General features: G+C 56.3%; 3 protein-coding genes across 6 annotated transcripts; 2 read left to right on the plus strand and 1 right to left on the minus strand.

Annotated features, from left to right (window-relative positions):
• Positions 1-47: 47 nt before the first annotated feature.
• LOC141954736 (uncharacterized) lies at positions 48-7,606 on the minus strand. 4 transcript variants are annotated; one of them, XM_074894530.1, is made up of 13 exons: positions 7,477-7,606; positions 6,294-6,396; positions 5,676-6,089; positions 5,089-5,150; positions 4,484-4,637; positions 3,974-4,230; positions 3,493-3,578; positions 2,785-3,081; positions 2,276-2,399; positions 1,718-1,846; positions 1,267-1,406; positions 854-979; positions 48-313 (listed from the first exon to the last, which is right to left on the minus strand). In XM_074894530.1, coding segments are annotated over exons 3-13 (1,455 nt in total). In that variant the 5' UTR covers positions 5,755-6,089; positions 6,294-6,396; positions 7,477-7,606; the 3' UTR covers positions 48-312. The 4 variants fall into 4 exon arrangements, with proteins under 4 accessions (XP_074750631.1, XP_074750633.1, XP_074750632.1 ...); XM_074894532.1 differs by having other exon boundaries at positions 5,676-6,256; positions 6,367-6,396; positions 7,477-7,576; XM_074894531.1 differs by lacking the exon at positions 7,477-7,606 and having other exon boundaries at positions 5,676-6,256; positions 6,367-7,322.
• LOC141954498 (uncharacterized) lies at positions 6,243-10,683 on the plus strand. The gene is made up of 6 exons (XM_074894100.1): positions 6,243-6,413; positions 6,566-6,684; positions 6,826-6,957; positions 7,056-7,506; positions 7,694-7,870; positions 8,929-10,683. Exons 1-6 carry the CDS (start codon positions 6,243-6,245, stop codon positions 10,039-10,041), a joined length of 2,163 nt encoding a protein of 720 aa, XP_074750201.1. The 3' UTR covers positions 10,042-10,683.
• A 2,130-nt stretch (positions 10,684-12,813) lies between these two features.
• LOC141954499 (uncharacterized) lies at positions 12,814-16,138 on the plus strand. The gene is made up of 4 exons (XM_074894101.1): positions 12,814-12,875; positions 14,082-14,325; positions 14,987-15,528; positions 16,129-16,138. Exons 1-4 carry the CDS (start codon positions 12,814-12,816, stop codon positions 16,136-16,138), a joined length of 858 nt encoding a protein of 285 aa, XP_074750202.1.
• The last annotated feature ends 2,050 nt before the right edge of the window (positions 16,139-18,188 follow it).

Genomic DNA, 18,188 nt, shown 5'->3' on the forward strand with positions numbered 1-18,188 from the left:
GGCAGCCCCGCCAGGGCTCGGGTTGGGAGAGACGACACACTCCCGACTGACAGCTCCATGGGCCAACCGTTTATTTCAGAAGAACTGCACAGCAATAAACACAGCTGAGAGGCACAAAAGAGTCTGAAGGCAAGCAGAGAGAGGTCCCCGTGGAGTGGAGTCCTTGGAGATTGATGCCTTTGGGGGACGATTCTCGCTCAGGACAGGCCAGGAAACCAGATGAAACTCGGAGTGGGAAGACTCCAGCAGCCCCTCTGCTAACAGCCACGCCTGGAGCCTGCTGACACTTCCCTGTCCGCTGCCGTACCAGCATCTAGTGCGGGGAGGAAGAAAGAGAAGTGTGAGATGTTACGGGCAGGGAGAAGGCAGAGAAGTCCCGCAGGCTGAGCTCCAGCCACCCGGGATGGGATCTGCGTGCGATGGAGCCTCAAGGCGTCTGTGAGCTGGGAGAGGCCCCTTGTGCCCAAGCCCCTGAGCAGGTCCCAGGGGCAGCTGCTCAGCCAAGGGCAGCCAAGACCTTGGGTGTCCCATGCAGGTGTCCCGCCTCGGGGCAAGGTGTCTTGGGGCAGGACTGTGCCAGGGAAGGACACGCTCTCTGGTTTGGAAAGGGGAGAGCCAGCCATCAGAGGGATCCCTCTGTCTGCAGCCAGGACTTTTACATGCCACATGGAAAGCCTCTTCTGGGTGCCCAGGCAGTCCCCCTTGGGTTGGTCCAGCCCAAAGCCAGCCTCCAGATGCTGCTGCTGCCTCATGAGGGGTGTCAGAGAAATCCCCTCTTTCCCCCAGGGCTGCCCTCAGTGGAGGGATGGGCCTTGCAGCCAGGGGAAGCACAGCCCTTTTTGGAGACAATTACCAGGGGAGCTGCCTCTGCTGCTCTTGACACCGCCTGTTGTTCTCAGTGACCTGCTTGAATATGTCCCTCCGTTGGTGATACGGCTCCAGCCTTCTGAGGACCTGGACCGCTCGTGGGGAAAGGTGGCTGCAACAACAGGGAACAACAGCCCTCAGCCTCTGCCGGAGACCCCCTCTGCCTCTCCCCTCGTCCAGCCCCTGCACCCCCCAGTCCCGCGTGTACCCACCCTTTCACCCTGGGGTGAGTTTTGGGCCTTGGCCCGGAGAGGGGTAAGCCAGGTCACGGCCATGTCAGGAGACATCAGAGGGTCTCCTGTGGAACCCCAGGACGCAGGGATGGAGGACCTGGCCGTCTCTGCGGGGTCACGGCTGCTCGACTGCCCCAGGCTGTGTCCAGAGCTGGTGCACACTTACTCAGTCTGGAGTCTTCCCAGCTGGGCGGCTGCTGCTGTCATCTGCTCTGCTGGGAGAGGGTTTTCAGCCTGTCTCCACCTCTTGTTGGCCTCCTTTCTCCTGGGCTGGGCTGGAGGGTGAGGAGTCCAAGAGCCAAGTGCCTGCCAAGGAGGAGACAGTCTCAGCAAACAGATGGGAAACAGAGGTGCTGCTTCCCAGAAGACTCTTGAAAGGGGCCTGCAGCAGGACCTGGAGTCAGGAGACTCAGCACCGCGTGCCTGCCATCCTGGCTGACGGCTGCTCCTGCCCCTTGGATCCTGCTGCCAATCTCTCCCCCACAGGGATGAGCAGGCAAAGCCCTGCCCTGCAGCTGGGTGTTAGTCCTGCTCCCATCCCCTGGAGACCTGCTGCCCTGGGTGCCCCGACAGAAAGAGTCGCTGCTGCTCTCTGCAGTGCCCACCACTGCCCATACCTGGGGTGGCTGTCGGTGCTCCCCTGCAGACCAGGCTTCCCTTGCCTCCCATTCTGCCTTTGCTTGCTCTCGCCACTCCTTCCACCAGTTCTGCCCTTTCTCCCACTCTGCAGACAGCTGCCGGACCTCCTGGAGGGGACAGAAATGCAGCAGCAGGCAGGATTAGTCTCAGCTCCTGGAGGGGCTTCCGTCGGGTCTGACCCGTGTTGCTGCCCCTTGCCTCAGCTTTGCCCTTGACATGCCAGGGGCCGTGGAGTCACGCCAGGCTCCTCAGCTCATGACAAACACAGCTGCGTGACCAAAGATCTCCGCTGCCAACACCCTAGAAAGGACTTGTACATTTTCCATAGCCCCTGGCCAGGGCAAAGTGTTTCATGACAACCCAGGGGGCAATAACAGGCGGGGAGGGTGTGCAGCACCTTCCTTTTTGTGAAGAAGACCTGAAGGAGGTGACAGACAGGTTCCAAGGAACGCAAGGGATCCTTTCAGGAGGACTCTCTGCACAAAGAGGCTTCTGCCAAGTCTCAAACAGCACGGTAGTCACGGCAAGGCACGTACCTGCAGTGCTCTCCTGCAGCCTTCGGATGCCGGGAGCGCAGCGGTGGACCTGTCTGGAGAAGCTGGCCCCTGCCGGCCTGTCTCCTTTGTCCTGGGGGAGCTGCCTGGGCACGGGGGGAGCACACTGCAAAGAGACACCGGGAGGAGTAGGCATGAGCGTGGGGAGGTTGGTCTCCCATTTTCACTGGGCATCAAAGCTCCCCAGGCTGGCAGAAGCAGCGGGAGAGGTGGGGCCATTTCCCAGGGCAGGGGGGAGCCTTTCCTGAGCCCCATTAGATGGGTGGGAGAGGAGTGCCCCTCCGCTCTGTTGTAAGGACAAGGGAGCTAGAGTGCACAAACATCCCCTGCCTTCCTCACTGAGGGGCCTGCGATGGGGCAGACAAGCTCTGAAAAACCGTGGGACATGTGCCAGGGACCCTCCCGAGTCCCTGGAGCCAGAGTGTCCCAAGGGGATGTCTCTCCTGCGTGAGTGCAGGGATCCCTTTCATCCCTTCCCACAAGGGTCTCACCTGGCAGAAGGCTTCTTGCCTGTGTCTTGCTGCCTGGTGCCTGGCCCCTGCGTTGGCAGCACAGGCAGGGGAAGTGCCACCCGTCTCTGCAGCAGCTTCCCAGGACACGCCTCTGCAGCTGGGAGGAAGCTCTCTGGAGCAGCCCCATGGGGAGGGCATTTCAACTGGGCTGTGGTCAGCCCTGGACAGCACGGACCCGTTCCCGTGCTTCTTCTGGGCCTGTGCTTTTCTCCAGCCTTCTTGTGCCAGGTGGAGAAATCCTTGGCCGCTGCTCCGCCTGTAACAATGAACCGAAACCTGGAAAGCAAATGATGACACAGGCCTGAAGAAGGGTGACCGTTACCCCCTGCAGCTTCCCAGCACTAATCCTGACTGTCGTGCCAGGCATGGCATCCCTTTCCCCGTGGTGGCCATGCACAGGTTCTGTTGGCAACCTCCCCCCAGCACCAGAAAGTGGAGCTTTAACCCTGTGCAGTTGGTTCTGTCTGATGTGGACGACGTCAGGCTGGGCATGAGAAACACTCGCCGTGCCCGATCACTCCGGGAGAACACAGGCCTCGCCCCAGCTCAGCACCAGCTAACCAGAAACCAGTCACTGCAGGGCTGATCCCTGACTTGGTGCTGAGCGTCGAGCCCCGACAACTCCGGAGCAGGAGCTGGGAAGCCGCGGGCTCAGTCTGCCGAGGGCTGCAGAGGAAACGCACTCACCTGGGGAACGCGTGGGCAGGAGCAGCCTCCATCCCCTGAGCAGTGGGTGCTCCCCTGGAGAGAGCCCCGCTCGGCATCCACAGCCTCTGCAAAGCCACACGGAGCTGTCAGAAGGTTTCCAAGGCAGTTTTCTCTCGGCTCCCAGAGAAAGCAGAGCTGTCTCCCGCTCCAAAAGAGAGCCACTTCTCCAAACCTCTCTCCCAAATCCTCCCCCATGAACTTTAGCCCTTGCTCTGCTCTGGAGGAGCTGCACAGCAAACACTGACACTGCGCAATAACCCTGCAGGGCTCTTTGTTGGGCAAGGACCCAGAAACTCGGGAGAAACTTTCTGTGCTCACGGAGAGCTCAGTGGGGGTGAGCACAGGGACAGGCATTGGACTGGCCTGCCACGTCCAGGCTGGCCAGTGACAACTGGGTGGCTCACCCTTCACCAGGCTTCCCGAAGACGCTGAAGCAGCCCTCAAAACCTGAGCGACTTACAGTGTGAAGCAGCGCGATCTGGCTGGCCTCGCTCTCCAGCCCCGTGACGCAGTCGTAATAAAACCGCATGCACAGGACGTCATCTCTGCAGGACAGCACGCCAATGTCCTTGAAGGCGAAGGCCAGGCGCTGCCTGTTCCTCAGCTGGAAAGAGTACAGGAAGATGGTCTCTTGCACACAGTCCTGCACCACGTGCGGCGGGAAGGAGGTGGCTTGCGATAGCCACCCGTAGTTCAGCGTCTTGATCTCAATGTTGCCTGCGAGGAGGAGGAACATCGTCAGTGCCACAGCAGGCCAAATTTCCATGTCAGGTTCCTGACAAACTGCCAGAGCAAAGGTCATTTACAGAAACAGCTCGTGGGGAGTACTTTGTTTTGGGGGAGCTCAAGCCACCCCCTGACCCTTGGAGGCAATTCTCGACTTCTCCTCTCCCTTTCCAAAGAGCAGAGAGCACGCACCCCGCCCCCAGACATGGAGGGGGCAAGTGGAGGTTGGCCACTGTCTTCTCACCAGGGATAGCCACTGTGGGGAATGCGAGCTCCTGCAGACATATCGTGTCAATGTCCAGCTGGAAGACTGGTCTTCGAACCACATACACCTCTTCTTCGCCGCTGAATCGCTCTTGGACCACAGCGAAGGTCCCGAGTCCTGTGACCAGGACACCCTGCCCAGGAAAAAGACAAAAAGGCTGATGAGTGCAGACTTCAGAGATGGGAAAAGTGAAAGCTTTGGGAAGAGCCCACGTTCTCCATTTCTTGTCTTCCCCTCCTCAAGATATTTGCTAACATCCTTCGGCTAGAGAAGATCCCCGGCATTTCCAGCACAGGGAATAGCCCTTGGACTGATTCCCAGCGATTATCCTTGGCATGGACCCAGCATAATCCCGTGTCTCTCTGCTTGGTCTCGTCGCTCTGATCACAGGAAAAGGGAAGCCCGCATCCTGTGTGCCAAATGCTTTCTCAGACTAGATCTGGACTTGCTTTCTCTCCTGGCTGACCAAGAAGCAGCTGTGGGCACACGGGGTTGTCTTGGTGTGCTGCCATGATGCTCAGGGAGGGATTGCTCGCCGGGGCCCGGGATCGGGAGAGAAAAGGGGGACCAAGACGCCAGCCCACCTTGTCCAGTTTCAGCTGTCCCAGGATGTATGCAGACACGGCATCCCAGATAGCCACAACCTCTGCAAAGCAAGGGAAGGAAAGAGGTGTCAGGCTCCAGGCCAGCCATCTCACAGCCTCCTGGCAAGGTCCTCGCCCAGGGGGTGCCAGATGCAGGTGTCCAAAACCAGCCCAGACAAACGCTGCCGTGGCTGCGGAGCTGGGCTGTGCCCCAATTTATGACTGCCAGCCTTACGCTGCTCCTGGGGCAGGGCTGAAGCAGAAATGGGGATGTGAGAAGGGCTGAGGACCAGGGCTGTGGCCATCTAACGCAGCTGGGATGCAGGACCCCTTTTCATCCCAGAGCCAGAACCCCAAGAGGTACCAGCTCCCAGGGGAAGCTGGCCCTGGATGGCCCCCTTCACAAGGGGAACATGCCAACCGTGGGTCCTGGTTGCCACATGGTCCCCTGAGCCCGGTGGGACCCTCAGGCAGGGCTCTCGCAGCAGCCCCCAGCCCTGTCCAGCCACTCCCACAACCCAGCAGCCCCAGCTTTTGACAGTGGACAGCCCCACTGTCCTTTGGGAAGGAGCTCCTGAAAACCTTACCCTCGGGGGAGAGCTGCAGGAGCGTGGGGAACAAGCTGCACAGCTCAAAGCTGACAGCCACGGTGCAGCAACCCTCCATTGCACTTGTTGCTCGTCTGCAGCTCCGGTAAAAAGATGCTCTTCAGAGAGTGTCTCCTCTCTTCTCCGATGTGCCCCTGCTCCTCTTGCCTGTCAGCGAGGGTCCGCCAGTGCAGCCCTGCTGCCTCCCGACCCTGGTGCTGGCTCTGGAGCAGCTCCGAAGGGCAGCACTGGGGAGCCCTTGAGCAGTGTCCAGCAGCGCCCAGGCCTTGCTGGGAAGTGCTGGCACGGCTGCGGCACCGGGGAGACATCCCCTGTGATGTGGGGCATCCCCCTGTGACATCAGTCCGCATCACTGGAAGGTGCATTTATGACATCAGCAGGGAGGCGGGACAGCTGGTGAGAGAGGAGAGAGATTTTACCTCTTGTCCTGGGAAAGCCATCCCCTTTCTCACCAGTCTTTTTCCAAAAATCCCGTCTGTCTCTGCTGCTGGAGCCAGTCCAGGCAGGGGGGTTTGGGGGTTGGCTGCGGTTGGGCAGTTACAAGAGATGGCATCGAAGGCCTGTGGGGAGCAAAAAAGGAAAAATTGCTTTGCTTACCTGCGAGAAAAAGAAGATCTTTTGCTTCCAACAGCAGACACGTGGACTTCAGGGGCTAAAATACTGCACATGCCTCTTGAAGAGCTGAAATCGGCTTCACTCCCTGGAAAGAAGGGAAGAGTAAAAACATGATGGAAATTAGAACTCAAAGACTGTTTGCAAAATCACAATGAATCATAAGCGTCCTTCCTTTGTCCGTCCCCCCGCTACAGAAGCCACGTTAGGACTCGGCTGGGAACATTTGTTGTGACGACCTGTTTTCTTTCTCACAGCCTCCTTTTCCAGAGGCAGGAACACTTCCCCAAAATTCAGTGACTGCCTCAAAAATGAAGATAGCCTTTCAGGCAATGGAGCAAGCAGCGAGACAAAGTGTAAGAAAAAGAAAAAAAAGGTGAGGAGTGCGAGTGTGGAGATCTACTGACACAACAGAGCCATTTAACTTCCAGAACTGCTTCTTTTCAGCTCATCAGTGAAAATCCCCCTGCGAAGAGCCTGGGGCACCTTCTTCCATCTTCCCATTCCGGTGATTCAGGGAGTTCCAGAGATGGACTCTCCCGGTGGATCCCACCTCGCCTAAGAGCCAACACACGCACACGGCAGTGAGGAAGTTCACCAAGTTGGGACGGTTCTGGATCAGATCCCGTCTATCGTGCCAGCCGTGGGAGTGGGTTAGGGTCTGGGTGCCAGCAAAGGGCACAGGTGACAGTGAGGGTCTCAGCTCCAGCCGCTGGGACACGACCAGTAGGTGTGTCCCGGGTGCAGCTACTGGAGGAACTGGGTGAGTAAAGCGAGCAAGTTGCGGCAGCAGCAGGCGAAGCAGGACTGCAGGTCACAGCCCGTGGGCCTGGTGCTGCCTCTGGGGAGCCAAAGCGATCGCATCTCCCCCAGACGCCAGGAGAAGTGCGGGGATGTCACGTTTAACCGACTCCAAGGGGGGCGGCTGGTGAGCAGGAGGCCCCAGGAAAGCAGCACCGCGGCGGCAGCACCGGCGGGACAGAACACGGCGCGCTGGCGGCGGCAGCCCCGGGACCCCCCCCGGTACCCGCCAGGTCCCGGTGTCCGCTGCCGCCGCCCAGAGGGACGCCCGGCCCCGCTCCCCGCCTGCCCGCGGGCGGGAAACCCGCCCTCCAGGCCGGGCGGCCTCAGGCCCGCCGCCCCCCCGCCCCGGGCGGCGCGCTCGGACCTGCCCCCGCCGCGGCTCCCGCCGGCCCCGGCACGCCCCGGGCGGCAGAACGGGCGCGGGTCCCGCCGCCCCGGCAGAGCCGCGCCGCGCCGGGCCCGGCCCCTCCGCGGCCTCCTCCGCTCGGCAGCGCCCGCGGCCCCCGGCCAGGCCCAGCCGCCGCCGCCGCCGCCGCCGGAAGTGACGCTACGACGGGGCGCCCGCGCGCCGCTCCCGGCAGGCAGCGGGGGGCAGCGGCTGCCATGGCAACGGCTCCCGCGGCGTCGGTCCCGCGGCAACGCCGCCGCCGCCGCCGCCCGCTCGGGAGGAGCCGCAGGACACTCCCGGCTCCGGACGCTGCCGGGCGCGCCGCGGGCTGGAGGCGGCCGCGGCCCCGGCCCCGGCCCGGACGGGAGCGGTGAGCTGGGGGCGGGGAGCGGCGCCGGAGCCCTCCGGGTGGGCCGGCGGCCCGGGACGGGGCGGGCGGGAGGCGCGGGGGAGGGCGCTGGGCGGGGCGGCGTCCCGCGGCGGGCGGGCGCTGTCGCCCCGGGGAGGCGGGAGCCCCTTTCCCCCCCTCCCCGTGTCCGTGCGGGTGTGCCCCGGGGTGTGCGCGACCGTCCCTGTCCGTGTGTCTCGCTGCCCCGCACGGCAGACTCGGTGCCCGGTGTCCGGCGGGCGGGTACGACGCGCTCCCGAGCTCGCTGGGAAACCCGGGCTGCGGGTCTGGGAGCAGCGCGGGGACTGATCTCCGCTGCGGAATGCCTCAAGGGAATGGGGATCCCCGAAATAACTGCAAAATAGGCGGATTTCTGGCCAATCGTGCTCGACAGCCTGACTAGATCCACAGGTGGCGTGTACCCGAGGCTGGGGGTGGGAAGGACCCCCGGCTGCTTCTGCTTCACTCCTGAAAACAAAGACTCGTTTGGGCTGGAAAACATCCCTGGGGGTGGCTCAGCCCAAGGAGCCGTATGTGGTCCAGCACGAGTGCCCGGCAGAGGCTCGTGCGGCTGCTCGTGGGCAGGGGGCAGGAGCAGGACAGGGCCAGCACAGCTTGGAGAGTTTAGTTCCAGCGCAATTACTTGGTTTGACTTTTGTCAAAATATGCTCTCGTCTTTTTCCTGTCTAAACCCTGGTCTCCCTTGGAAGTGTGTTTCAAAGGACACCGTGTTAATCATAAACTCACTGCATCCAAGCAGTTGTTTATGAGTGGGGTGGCAGACAGAGCCCTGCCTGTGCCCTTCACACACACCGGCATTAGTCACGCTCTGTTCAAAACTTGAACCCTGAAGAGCCAGATCTCACCGTGAGGAGAAGCCAAGCCGAGCGGTCAGGTCGTGCTGCGTCTCTGTTCGGTTCTCTCGGTGCCCACACAGGGTTCTGCAGCCTTGAAGGTGACTGTTAGAGGTTCCTGTGTCTAAACTGTAACATTTTTGTCTCTCTGAGATAGCGATGATCTTTGGTGTCTTTCTCTCGTAGAACATGGCTTCAGCAGATAAGGAGTTTTCAGAAGATGGCAATTTTTCGCCAAAAGGTGGCACCAGCAAGCTGCCAGCAGATGCATCTCCTGACTCGAGATGCCCCATCTGCTTGGACAGATGTGACAATGTCGCCTATCTAGATCGCTGCTTGCACAGGTTCTGTTTCAGCTGTGTGCAGGAGTGGTCAGACAGCAAAGCAGAATGCCCCCTCTGCAAGCGACCCTTTCTTTCCATTTTCCATACGATTCGTGCTGACGATGCCGTTGAAGAGTATATACCCAGCCCGTCAGAAAACAGCTCTGCCTTAGCGGGGGAACGCCGCGCTGGCAGTTCACCTTCCCCAAGGACGCTGTCACCAGATAACGGGGTACTGTTTGACGGGCTGTCTGACCAACCCGTGCGGGAGAGGGTCGGAGAGATCCAGCTTATGCTAAGGACTCTGGCCTGGATGAGGCAGGCGAGCGCAGAGGGCACCTCTCTGCCGCGGATTCCGGAGGAGGACATGATCAGCTTCCGCAGAGCTCTGTACCGCAGCGCTGGGTGGATTCGTAGCATTCAGGGCGGTGGCCGCTATCGAGACGTTTCAGCAGAGTTTTTCCGCCGCAACCCTGCTTGCCTTCACAGGTTGGCTCCTTGGTTGAAGCGAGAACTTACAGTCCAGCTCGGTGCCCGAGGATCGTTGGCAAACGTTGTGCAGCGCGTTATCGTGAGTAACGTGACCAGGTATGATCTGGACAGTCAGGCCTTTGCTGACGAGCTAAAGCCATTGTTGCTGAATCGCACTGAACGCTTCTTACATGAATTCATCGCGTTTGCCCGGTGTCCTTTTAACTTAGAAGCATACGATCTACACGCCAATTATGACTGTCCTGCACCATCATACGCTGAAGGAAACCACTCAGACTTACCAATTCTTACATCCCCAGATATGGCGTATGGGCTCCACAGAGAGACTCGGATAGATTGGATCGGTGGCCAACGTCAACGGGATGGGCTTCAACAAGGGCAAGTGCCAGGTCCTGCACTTGGGCCACAACAACCCCCTGCATGGCTCCAGGCTCGGGGAGCTGTGGCTGGAGCTGTCTGGAAGAGAAGGATCTGGGGGTTCTAATTGACAAGTGTGTCGGGGTCACCATTAGCCGGCGTCCTTATTTCTCCATGCGGGAACAGAAACGACGCAACACCAGTGTGATGATCAGGTCGTCCATGTTTGTTTTTTTTTTTTCCTTTTCTGGTTACATTTATATTCTACTAAGTTCCGTACACGCACTCATCTATCTTCTAATAGGCTACAGGTCATCTACACGAGCTGTTCACGCGCCTCTACAAGCATTTGCATTGGTTAATTTCAATTAGCACATAAAGCCCAAAACTTGCCAAAACTCCCTTATCTCATACCCTGTTTTGCTCAGACTTGTGTGCTTTTGCTGACCACAGGTGTTTCTCACTTATCTGCTATCTTGTGTGTTTTTGCCAGCCTTATTTTGCTGGCCTTGTCTTCCTCCTTGCATTCTTCTGTCTGCACTAACTTTCTCCCAGCGCGGCCCAGACTCCTACACAAGCGTAGGGAATGGCACTCGGAAGATCTCGCGATGTACGGAAAGAGTAGTTACAACCTCCCCTCCTTTCCTTTGTTACTAAATAAGGTAATGGGTAGGCCTGTAATGCCGAGGGCACACCCACGGAGGCGGTGCTTGGCGAGTATATATATGCAAGTTGGGCAGTTCAATAAACGGACATTTTGTATCCACCACATTGGTGTCTGTACTGATGTCCCCGAGAAGGTCTTAACCCCCTGCGGTATCTGGCCCTGCGACCTGAGCGCCACCAACAGGTGGATAGGCAGGCTTAAAGATGCAGAGCCAGCTGCAATAGACAAGCAGCTGACCATGAGCCAGCAGTGTGCCCAGGGGGCCAAGAAAGCCAACGGCATCCTGGCTTGTGTTAGAAATAGTGTGACCAGCAGAAGCAGGGAGGTGATAGTCCCCCTGTGCTCTGCACTGGTGAGGCCACACCTGGAGTGTTGTGTCCAGTTTTGGGCACCTCAATCCGAGAGAGATCTCGAGGTGCTGGAGCAAGTGCAGAGGAGGGCAACGAGGCTGGGGAAGGGCCTGGAGAATAAATCCTGTGAGGAGAGATTGAAGGAGCTGGGGCTGTTCAGTGTGAGGAGTAGAAGAATGTGTCAAAGTTATATGAAGTAAGCAAGCAAATTTATCAGGGCCCGCTTGCTGTGCTCACTGGGTGCTTTGGGCACTGAGCATCCCTGTCCCCTCTGTCCCCGGGGTCCCAGAGCTGCCCCCACCGCGTCCCTGGGAGCAGGGCGGAGCAGGGACCGGGGCTGCGGGGGAGCTCGGGGGGGGGGGCGGTGACACCCCCTGCCCCAGGCCTCGGGGCTGGGGACATCCCTTGTGCGAGAGGGGATGCCTGGGGCAGGGGGGTGCCTGGGGCAGGGGGTTGCACTCGTCCTCCTGCAGGATCTGTGTCCCTGCACAGAAGCTGCTTTTTTGGGGAGGATCTGGGGAGGGGGTTACTGATGGAGCTCAGTGTATGGGGGCTCTTGTGCTGGGCGAGAGGCACCTGAAGGCTTCCATGTCGGGGGCTGGGAGCTGGAGCCCCTTCTCCCCCCCAGCGGAGCCGGGCAGGGAGCAAGCTTTGCTCCCGGAGAGAGAAAGTGCCGGCCTGTCTCCCTTTCTTCCCCGGGCCTGCGCTGTGAGTGCACCCGGGCTGTGGGTGAAACGTGGAGGGGACGGGGGCTGCCTGCCTCGTGCCGCTGGCCTTGCCCGCCTTGGTTTGCACAGGGCCTTTGGGCTGTTTTGGCCTGGAATCTCTTTTGCACGGTGTGTACCTGAGGGCTTAGCTTCTTCTTGCTCTGTCTATACAATGCTGTGGAGGCTGAGGATGAAAAGTGCAGCAGGTGGCCTAGCTGGGAGGGACTGCAAAGCCAACTCCCCCTCCCTGTCCTTTCCCTGCATTTGAACTCCGTAGGTGATTTTCTGAGCAGCAGTTCCTGCGTACATCCAGGGAAAGCAGTGGCGGGCTTGGCAGTGCTAGATCTACAGCTGCACTCGATGATCTTAAAGGTCTTTTCCAACCTAAATGGTTCTATGAAATGTGGTCCAGATGCCAGAAAAAGAGTAAATAAGGAGTTGCAAAGTTGCCGAGCCAGGATGAGAGAGGTCAGGTGCTGGGAAAGGGAAAATAGTACTGTAAATACTTAAGGCAGGAGCCACAGCTGTAAATGAGAGTATGTGGAGCTGGGGACTCTCCAGCAGACCCTTGGAAGGGACCCTTGGTCCATCTCAGTGTCAGCTGACAGCTGAAGTTCATTAAATAACAGGAAGGTGTAACACTGGGCTCCTATTCATTCTCTCAGCTATGGTAGAGCAGAGAGCTATGACAGAGCACCACTTTACTGCAATCGCAAAAGAGATTTCGGTGTTGTTTCACTTACAGCTCATTCTCGGGAGCAGCACGCAGAGCCTGCTGAAAGCTCAGAGCATCCTCTGAGGACACGCACACCACGACAGAAGCAGCGCTACTGAAATCACACGGCGGGGGTTATTCCAGACAAGAGGGGACGGGCAGTTCTGCACGGGGAGGGGAGGTGCCCGAGGGAAAAACTTCAGCTCCGGGGCACTTGGAGGCCCAGCACTGCGGCCTTCCCCGTCCCTCCCTGGGTACCAGCTCCCAGGGCCAACAGGACGCAGCACTGGCCTGGCAGGACATGCCAAAAGCAAAGACAGCTGCGCTCACTCCTTGGCTCCAAACGGCTCTCTCCAGGAGAAGGGAACAGGGCTCTCTAGCAATTCCTTCTGTTTTCCCCTTCCTGTTGCCAGGAGACGGGCGCCAGGCTGCCATGTCACTGGGATGCAGCACTGTCGTCATGGCGACGTTGGCACCTGGCACCAGGGCCCTTCATTCTGCTGACCGGCACAACCCAGACCGGTCAGAGAAAGGGCCATGGATGGACGCGTGAGCCAAGATATGAAAAAACAAATTAAAATGGAGCCGCCTTCGCCGGAGACATCCCAGGCTTCCGACCCTGAGGGGTCAGCTTGGTGGCCAGCTTCACCCTCTCCCAGCCATCCAGGAGGGGATACAGGAGTATCTTGGGACGCTGCCACCGGGCGTCTCCTGCAAGAAAATGCCCTCCAAGCTTTTGCGGATGACTCCCGGGCCCCCATGACATGCCATCTCCTCCTAGATGACATCTGTGCAAACATGTTTTGCTGATCAGGCATATCAGTTAAACTCAGACACCAGAGTGAAAAGAGCAGGCGTATTTACGAGAAATAACTAAATAATATAACAGAATAATATAGAAAACATACAGTAAGAAAAGACAAAGTAGCGCGCTTAAACAAATAGGAAAATACAGGGTAATGCATCAAATCATTACTACAAGAGAGAGAGAATAGTGATTAAGAAAAATACATCACCACTTGCATACTTTACCATCATCCAGATCTGCAGTCGCTGGGCAGCCCCGGTTACAGCGAGGATTTGGAGAGCCTGTCCCTGCAAGTGGGAAATCCTACGTGGTGCGTCCACCCATAGGTGAGGCTTCCAAAGTCGCTGTGAGCAGGCCCAGCCTTTTATACCTGAAATCAGTAAGCCAGAAGAGCTGGCACCTTTTGTTTTAAGCGAAAATATCTGAAGTCAGTCTCACGTTAGATTTTCCCAGAGCCTGGCCAGGGCTCAGGGAAAAAACTAAGGGAGTTTTCCCAGCTTATCGAGGTGATTTATGAGCAAGGTCACACGCCAGGTCACAGGGTCAGACAATTGTCTTTGTGGCCCTGTTATTGTGGTCTTGTTACCTTGTTTACACACACAAAGAAGGATACATGTTTTATGATGTTTAAGTTACATTTTCTATACATATTTCACTAATGACTACATACGGAGTTAGCAATTTCGGTTCAAGACCTATTGTTCAGGTTTCAATATTCCCACCTTTTACATCCAGACAGGTGGTTTGTTATAATTCTAGTACAATACCTATTGATACAATGCTTGTCAGTTATAAAACATACAGGATTCATCTATAGGTCAACTCTGGCTTGGGCTTATTGTCCAAGCCTTAGCACTTCAAAACACGAGCCCAGCTTCAGTCCAGCTGTTCTTCCAGAAGCTCTGGGAGGTTGTCAACAGCCAGCACTTCCAGTCCATCTGGTGGGCCGACGATGGCAACTGCGTCGTCATTGCCAAAAAACTCTTCCGAACGGAAGTGCTGGGCAGGAGGGGACACCGCAAGATCTTTGAAACCGAGTCCATGGGAAGCTTCATTCTCCAACTCTACCTCCATGGATTCTGCACAATGGAGAGGGATTCCATCATCTCCATCTCCATCGAGGAGCTGCAGGCAGTAGCAGCAGCAGGGCCTGCTCTGGGCAAGGTATGTCAGGTCCTCCGCACATGAGCGAACCCTCGGGACAGCTGGGGAGGGGGAGAGGTTCACCTTCACATAAAATAAACCTTCTCAAGGTAGGGAGCAAGCATGGCACTGGGAGAAAATCACCTGATTTTGGCTCACGGGTCATTTTCAGCAATTCTCAGTGCAGGATTTCGGAGGAACAGAAATGCTGACAAAATGGATTTGGGTTATTTCTGCTTGCTTTGAACCCAGAAAACGCAGAGACCATCCCATCGATTGTGCTTGCTCCGTACCCGGCTGCACCAAACATTTCAATCTTCTCGCGGCATCAGCTGAATGCTGACAAGATACACGCCAGCCTCACATTATTCCCAACGTGTCCATTCCATGCTGAGGAGCCTGAAAACTAGTGGTGCATGGCTTTCTCCATCGCTTTTTAGGCCTTTGAAAACCCTGCACTTCTCTGCTCCCAAGAGCCCAAAACACAAGGCTGGTTATTGCTTAACAAAACCCGATACTAACATTTGATTCAGCCAAAACTTGGCTGTTAAAATGCCCCGGAGAGCCCTTTTTCATACGCACCCATGTTTGTCTTTTCTGATGCAGATGCTTAGTTATGGGACCTCTGTCTTTCTCCTTCCTGCAGTGATGGCAACTAACTCCTCTCCTTTGCATTCTGTAGCTGCTCTTCTACTACAACCCCCTCTTCAACAGAGATGACCCCAGCCTCCTCACGATGTTCACGCAGTGTGCCGGTGGCAGAAAGAGAGCCCCAGCTGCACGCCCACTGGGCCCTGACATGGAGGAAGACCGCCCGAGAAGAAGAAGACGCCCTGAGGCTCAGCCGCCGGTGGGAGCTGCGCAGGAGGACAACGACACTCAGCCATCGGCAACCACCAGTCAACGTGGTGCAGAAAAACCTGGTGCTGCTCATCTACCTCATGGGGATGGCGAAGGCTCTGATGGACAACCCCACCCTCTCTCTGGAGAAATACGTGACTCTGGGGGACACCACCCCCCAGACTGTCCCCTCCCCTGGGACCCCCTGGGGGATGTCACCAGCCTGTCCTGGTCACCCAGGGTTGCTGTAAACCCCCCTGTGTCCCCCTCCATGTCCCACCATGTCCGCAGTCTCCACCAGCTCATCCCCATCATCACGACACGCGTCAGGAGCCACCAGCTCTTCCAGTGTCCCAATGTGGGGCCATCCCCGTGCCCCCCCATGTAAGCACAGTGTCCCCATGTGTTGTGACAGCATCATGTTTGTCTTTGGGCTTCCTGGGGAGGGACTGCAGCCAGGCAAGACCTGTTGGGGAGCTCAGTCTTCTTTGGGGATGCTCTGTGGGACAGGAGGACAATTGCTTTGAGCTGCCAATATTTCTGGAAGGATTTCCCACATTTGCCTGCCATCTGGAATACTGTTCAGTGGCACTTGTTTTAAAAATAAAAATAGGGTGTGCATGAATAGCTGTGTGCTAGATACAGTGAATAATCTCCTCCTGCATGGAGTGAATGGCTTTATAATTAAAAATCTCCATTCAGTGTTACAAAAAGGGGTTCCCTTAAAGATCCAAGTGCTTGCTGATGGATTCCTGGCTGACAAAATCCCCTCCCAGCTTGCCTAAATATTAAACCCTCTTTCAAGTGGCATTCAGATTATCTAGTGTGATTTCGTCCACTTAATCATAGTAGTCTAAAGTGAGTATTGTTCTTAAAAACTAGGGTCAGAAGTTTGTAGAAGCATCTTCTGTGTCTGGTTTAAATGAGTTAAAGCTGTTGTTGTGTCAGGTGGAGGCTTTCTAATGCCGTTTTTTCCTCTCTCAGCGGGAGATGACCGTGCACATCTCACCTCCAGCAGCCAGGACGCTGTGTCCGGGTTCTAGCCCGTGCTGTCCCCAGAGCTCACATCCTCGAGGTGAGCAGGGAGGGCGTCACCCCGCGAGGGGTTGGTGTGTTGCAGCAGTCAGTGCTGTGAGGGCTGGCAGGTGACCAGCGCTGTGAGGGCTGGGGATGGCAGGGGGTGGCAGTGGCTGTTGGGGTCCCTCATTTGCACAGCCCTGCCCCTGCCCGCTGGGGAATCTCTGGGTCCCTGGGGCAGTTTTTGAAGGGTCCCTCCCAGTTGGGTCAACGGACCCAGCGCAGCCAGGAGATGTGGTGGGAGCTGCTCAGCCTGGCAGAAATCCCTCGGTACTTGTGATTCAGAAGAGGTAGAATTTGGACCCACAGGTCTCCTTAGATGACCTTAGGAGCTGGGGGCTGTGGGGGGACAGGCTCTCTGTCTCTGGTCCAGTGACTGGTCCCATTGCTCGCAGGAAGGGGAAGAGCTTTAACAGATGAATCTGCCATTTCCCTTCTTCTGGGGGTTACAGGAGCTGTTCTGGGGGTGAGGGAGGTGTAAATTCACCAGACTGGGTAGAGCAGAGATGGGCTGTCATTTCTCTGACCTCAGCGGTGTGTCTGTGCTGTAGCTGTAATCGTCTCTGCCTGCACAAGTGGCCTGGGGGCCTATTTTGTTTTAAAGGAGATATAATGAATAAAATCAGTGAATCCAGTGCATGGTCTCTCTGACCGATCATATAAGCATTTACTTGAGGGTAAGATAAACAGTTCCTTGAACTCACTGGTTATACTGACTAACTCCCCGTTGCCTGAAATGGGACCAGGGTTGGCTGGGACGTGGGCGCCTCCATTAGAGACATCCACGTTGAGGCAGATGAATTCCACCGCAGGCTCCTGTGTTCCTCACCAGGTCTCTGACCACTCTGCTCTTGGCCCTCACTGAAGCTGGGTACAGGCCCTGTCTCATTTATTTGTATCTTTTTTTCTATTTTTTTTTTTTTTAACAGAATGGAGATTCTTAGACATTCAGTTGCAGAAGCTTCTGTTTGAAGATCACGCTTGGATCTCCAGGTAGGTCTAATTAGATGCCTTTTCCTCTTCTGTTCATCCCTGATAAGCTCAGGCCCTCTCTGTCCTGTTTCTGAGCACCGCTGTCCGAGGCGCCTGGCACTGCCCGGGGAGATTCTGCATCTCATTGTGCACCATGAATTTTGTTGATCAGCAGGAATTAAGTCTTTTTAGGACATAAACTACCTAAATTGCACTGAAGTGAAAAAGGTGCTCTGTAACTTCTGAGAGATAACACTGGAATATAATCAGAATATAAGCATTTTGAGCACAAGATGCTTAAAAAGTTAGGTAAAAGTTATAAGCACAGCACTATTTTTTTAGTTGGGATTTTTATCTATTTTACATTTAAAGTTTGAATTTAAACAAACTTAGTTGAATTGATGTGGAAAATATGTTCAAATCACCAAGTATTTCTTTCAAACAAGAATAAGCAAAGTAGCAGTTACAAAGAGTGTTTTGGCTTTAAAGCGTTTTGTATTTTTGAAACCAAATCTACAAGTTCCTGTTAAATCAAAGTGGCTTAGAAAAACGATCTTTTAATTCTGTGCCACAAATGTTATGACCCGCCGCCTTCTAAAACATTATTGTCGAAGCTGTGTGGTAGAGACGCAGGCGATCAGTGGTTGGGCTGTGGCCTCTCAGGCCATGGATCTCCTTTTGCTCAGAAGACTCTCAGGCTGCAGCAAGCGCCCAGACGTCACAGCGAACACGGAGGGTCTGAAAGAGAAATCAGCAAGATACAAAGGAGGAATGGGCAAGAAAAAGGTGAAAGCCTGAATCCCATCTGTCCTAAATAATGAACTGCTCAGCTCCGGGCTGGCCGCACAGGCCACCTGCAGTTCAGGGTCTCGGGCACAAATCTTCTGCAGGTCGGTACTTACCTCCTTCCTTACAAACTAAAAATAAACCAATAAAAGGAGATGCCTGTTCCTTAGTTCACTGAAGGGAAAAGCAACTTCTCTTGAGGTCTGTTT

The sequence above is a fragment of the Strix uralensis genome, chromosome 25 (assembly GCF_047716275.1).
Source record: "Strix uralensis isolate ZFMK-TIS-50842 chromosome 25, bStrUra1, whole genome shotgun sequence".
NCBI classification, from domain to species: Eukaryota; Metazoa; Chordata; class Aves; order Strigiformes; family Strigidae; genus Strix; species Strix uralensis.

Coding starts and splice junctions, on each gene's coding strand:
- LOC141954736 (XM_074894530.1), bottom strand. CDS start 5,754: ATGGAGGGTTGCTGCACCGTGGCTGTCAGCTTTGAGCTGTGCAGCTTG. Junction 3,082..3,492: donor CCTGCCCACGCGTTCCCCAG/GTGAGTGCGTTT, acceptor TTTGCTTTCCAG/GTTTCGGTTCATTGTTACAG. Junction 2,400..2,784: donor GGCAAGAAGCCTTCTGCCAG/GTGAGACCCTTG, acceptor GTCTCTTTGCAG/TGTGCTCCCCCCGTGCCCAG.
- LOC141954498 (XM_074894100.1), top strand. CDS start 6,243: ATGGCATCGAAGGCCTGTGGGGAGCAAAAAAGGAAAAATTGCTTTGCT. Junction 6,685..6,825: donor GTAAGAAAAAGAAAAAAAAG/GTGAGGAGTGCG, acceptor CCGGTGATTCAG/GGAGTTCCAGAGATGGACTC. Junction 7,507..7,693: donor CGCGGCTCCCGCCGGCCCCG/GCACGCCCCGGG, acceptor CGCTCCCGGCAG/GCAGCGGGGGGCAGCGGCTG.
- LOC141954499 (XM_074894101.1), top strand. CDS start 12,814: ATGGCGACGTTGGCACCTGGCACCAGGGCCCTTCATTCTGCTGACCGG. Junction 12,876..14,081: donor GACCGGCACAACCCAGACCG/GTCAGAGAAAGG, acceptor GGTTGTCAACAG/CCAGCACTTCCAGTCCATCT. Junction 14,326..14,986: donor CAGGGCCTGCTCTGGGCAAG/GTATGTCAGGTC, acceptor TGCATTCTGTAG/CTGCTCTTCTACTACAACCC.